The 3,164-nt window shown below is 48.8% G+C and overlaps 1 protein-coding gene across 1 annotated transcript in view; it reads right to left on the minus strand.

The window, feature by feature from the left end:
• TRIP13 (thyroid hormone receptor interactor 13) overlaps window positions 1-2,124 on the minus strand; it is a 24,177-nt gene extending 22,053 nt beyond the window's left edge. The window contains exons 1-2 of the mRNA XM_017515966.2: window positions 1,924-2,124; window positions 43-172 (exon numbers count right to left, since the gene is read on the minus strand). Of these exons, the coding sequence (XP_017371455.1) occupies window positions 43-172; window positions 1,924-2,124 (331 nt within the window). The remainder of the gene's footprint in view (window positions 1-42; window positions 173-1,923) is intronic.
• Between the last annotated feature and the right edge of the window lie 1,040 nt (window positions 2,125-3,164).

Here is a 3,164-nt window from a genome sequence, read left to right on the forward strand (position 1 = left end):
CTCCTCACCCTCACACTCTGCACTTCAGCATCACCCCCATACCTGCAGGCAGAACCCAGTGATTTGCTGCAATTATGTTTTCTGTCTCTTCCTCCAGATTTTCACTGCTGGGGCCATCTTCATTCAGCTGGAAGATGTGAAGTGCAACCTTGCAGGTGCTCAAATCAATGGGCTATAATGAGAGAAAAGCCACATTAACCTACACACATTTAAGGTATCTCACTCATTTCTACCCATATGAATTAGACATTAAGGTCCACAAATAAAAACTGAATGTGTATTATAATAAAAAGTAGTTTCAGATTAGATAAGAAGGCTGTGAATTTACTTCAGATTGAGGATTAGCTCTTTTAAAAGTGTATAGCCATCCCTCGCCTGTTGGGCCCTACACCCACTTCCTGGATAAAGAAAGTGCCTAAGTCCAACCTCTGGGATGTCACTGGAGTCTAGAAACCATCTCAGTTGACTTTCACCACAAGGGTTTTTTTGTTTTTTTTTTTTTAATTAAGCTATTTTTTGAGACAGGATCTTGCTCTGTCTCCCAGGCTACAGTGCAGTGGCAAGACCACAGCTCACAGCAAGATTACATTCCTGGATTCAAGTGAGTGATCCCCCCACCTTCAGCCTCCTGAGTAGCTGGCACTAGGTGTGTGCGCCCCCAACACTGGCTAATTTTTTAAAACACTTTTTAGAGACAGGGTCTTGCTATGTTCCCTGGGCCAGTCTCCAATTCCTGGCCTCAAGTGATCCTTCCATCTGCCTCCCAGTGTTGGGACTACAGGCATGAGCCACCTCACCCACCAGGTTCCTAACTTGTGTCTTTTTGTGTTTGTTATTACTCAGAGAAATGTTTATGCCAGCAGATAGAAATCTATCTCATTTTTCTTTATGGCTATATTGGACATGATGCAGATGTGTGGAATTCTTATAGTTAGTAACTGATCTCTGGTGGACAGTTAAAATATTTCAAATTGCTGGCTATTAATAGCAATATCTAACAAGCATCTGTTCAGAAAGACCCACGAAATTGCAGAATTATCAGCCAAGAAAAATTCTTACAAGTGAATCTGCAGCCAAAGAGGACATTACAACGTTCCCTGGGCATCCCCGGCGCCCTCCAGCTAGCTGTCCATCCGTCCATACCAGTGTGGGAAGCTCCTCCTTCCCTCAGACTGGCTGAACCCATGGAGCATCAGCTCTCAGTGACCACGAACAAACACGCACCCCAGCATATGACTGAGGAGGTCCACCTCGCGGGCGGAATTTAGTGCCAAGCCTGTCCTGCACTGCTGTCCCCTACAGGGCAGGGATGCACACGGAAGTGATACTTCTTCCTCACGAATACATTGCAGGCCTTTTTATACCGGTGCCAGGACTGCCCCAGTGCATCCACGCCCTCACACAAAGCTCCTCTAACCCCACACACGAACTCAGATGGTGGGGGAGGTGGCCATGCGTGGGATGAGATGAAGACCTGCTCTCTGGAGCCCCCACACCTCCGATGCCACCTCCTCATCCCTGGAGCCCCCACGCCTCCGATGCCACCTCCTCATCTCTGGAGCCCCCACACCTCCGACGGCCCTAGCACACACTGAGCACTTCATAAATATATGTTCTCTGGAAGAATGAGACACAATACACAGGCCTCCCCGGCACAGCCCACTGTCCTACAGTGCTGCATTCTCGTTCTTGGTTCCCAGTCTGTCCCCTGCTGTGCTGAGAGCACCCTGACGTCAGGACCACTTCCTACTCCCAGCACCTGGCTCCCAACAGATGGTGAGAAAAGAACCAGTTCTAGCCACCCAGACCCACAGATACGTGAACCTGTTTCTGACAATATGCTATGAAAACAGCAAAAGACATTCATGACACAGCCTTTGTATTCAGCTAACTGTTACTTGGCCCAGCAAATTACTGACTTACCTGTGAGTCTTTAACCTTTAATTCTGTGTCAACGATAGACACAGACTGCACATTTCTGGTCAAAAAAGGTTCATCAAACTCAGTCCATGTGTAATCACCAAACACGATATTATGTCTGTTGAGTAGCTTTCTAACACTCAGCTTTATGTCTTCTTTCTTTGCAGTGCTAAAAACAAACCAGACCAAAACCAAGGCACGCATAAAAGATCTTAGTTCAAAAACAAGATGTTCAAATTAGTGTTTCTCAGAAACTTAGACAACACATAAGAAGGTGCGGTAGTTAAGAGGACAGGCTGGAGCTGGCCTGCCTGGGGGCCAAATCTAGGGCCACCCCTTGCCTGTGGGGCCTCTACCAGCTGTGCCCTGAGGAAGCTGTGCCTCAGCTTCCAGTTAGAAAAATGGAACAACAGTAAGAGTTCTTGCTATGCACTGTGAAGAGTCATTAATACATTCAAAGTGTTTAGGATGATATCTGGCACATAGTAAGCACCCAAAAAACGTTGGCTTTTGCTAGTAAAGAAATTCACAGCTGTGGAGTCAGGCCTGGAGTCCTGTGATTCGTGCTGAGAAAACCTAATGCTTTAAGCTTGGCATCCAGTGCTCCCTGCAGCCCACCTTGCCATTGTACTCCTGATAGCTCCCCTTTCCACAACAGTGACCTGGTCCTGGATCTCACCTTTGTGCCCGCCGTGCACGGTCCCAGCTTATTGGGCTCATCAGCTGCAGTCACTCTTTAGGTTCTACTCAATGTCTGCCTCCCCCTGAGCCCTCCTGGACAGGCCCCTCAGAGCCAGGCAGGTGATATGTGGCCCCTTTGCATTCATCCCAGCACCCTACAAGGCAGTGACCGCAAGGCATGGTGTGGTTGCATGCAGGTGTCTATGAACTCTGCTGCAGCTGTGTACAGGTGTCCTCTAGGTGCAGCTGTGCTCTGATGTGATTATGCCTAGCGTCTGAGCCCACATGTGGCTGTCCTTGGGTGTCTCCAGGCTGTGGTGGCACTATGTGCAGGTGTCTCTGGGCCCTAAGGTGTTCATGTAGGTGTCACAAGGCTGTGGTGGGGCTTTGTGCAGGTGTCTCTGGGCCCTGGTACAATTGCACTGAGGTGTCTGAACTCCAGCACCTAGAAAGTTCCCAGTCGACAGCTGTTCTGTTAAAGGAAAGCTCTCTTTCTCTGCATCCCCTCTGAGACTGGCAGTCTCACCTGACCTCGGTCCACCCTCCACGGACATGAGGGGGGT

This window comes from Cebus imitator, unplaced genomic scaffold, assembly GCF_001604975.1.
Source record: "Cebus imitator isolate Cc_AM_T3 unplaced genomic scaffold, Cebus_imitator-1.0 Scaffold567, whole genome shotgun sequence".
NCBI classification, from domain to species: domain Eukaryota; kingdom Metazoa; phylum Chordata; class Mammalia; order Primates; family Cebidae; genus Cebus; species Cebus imitator.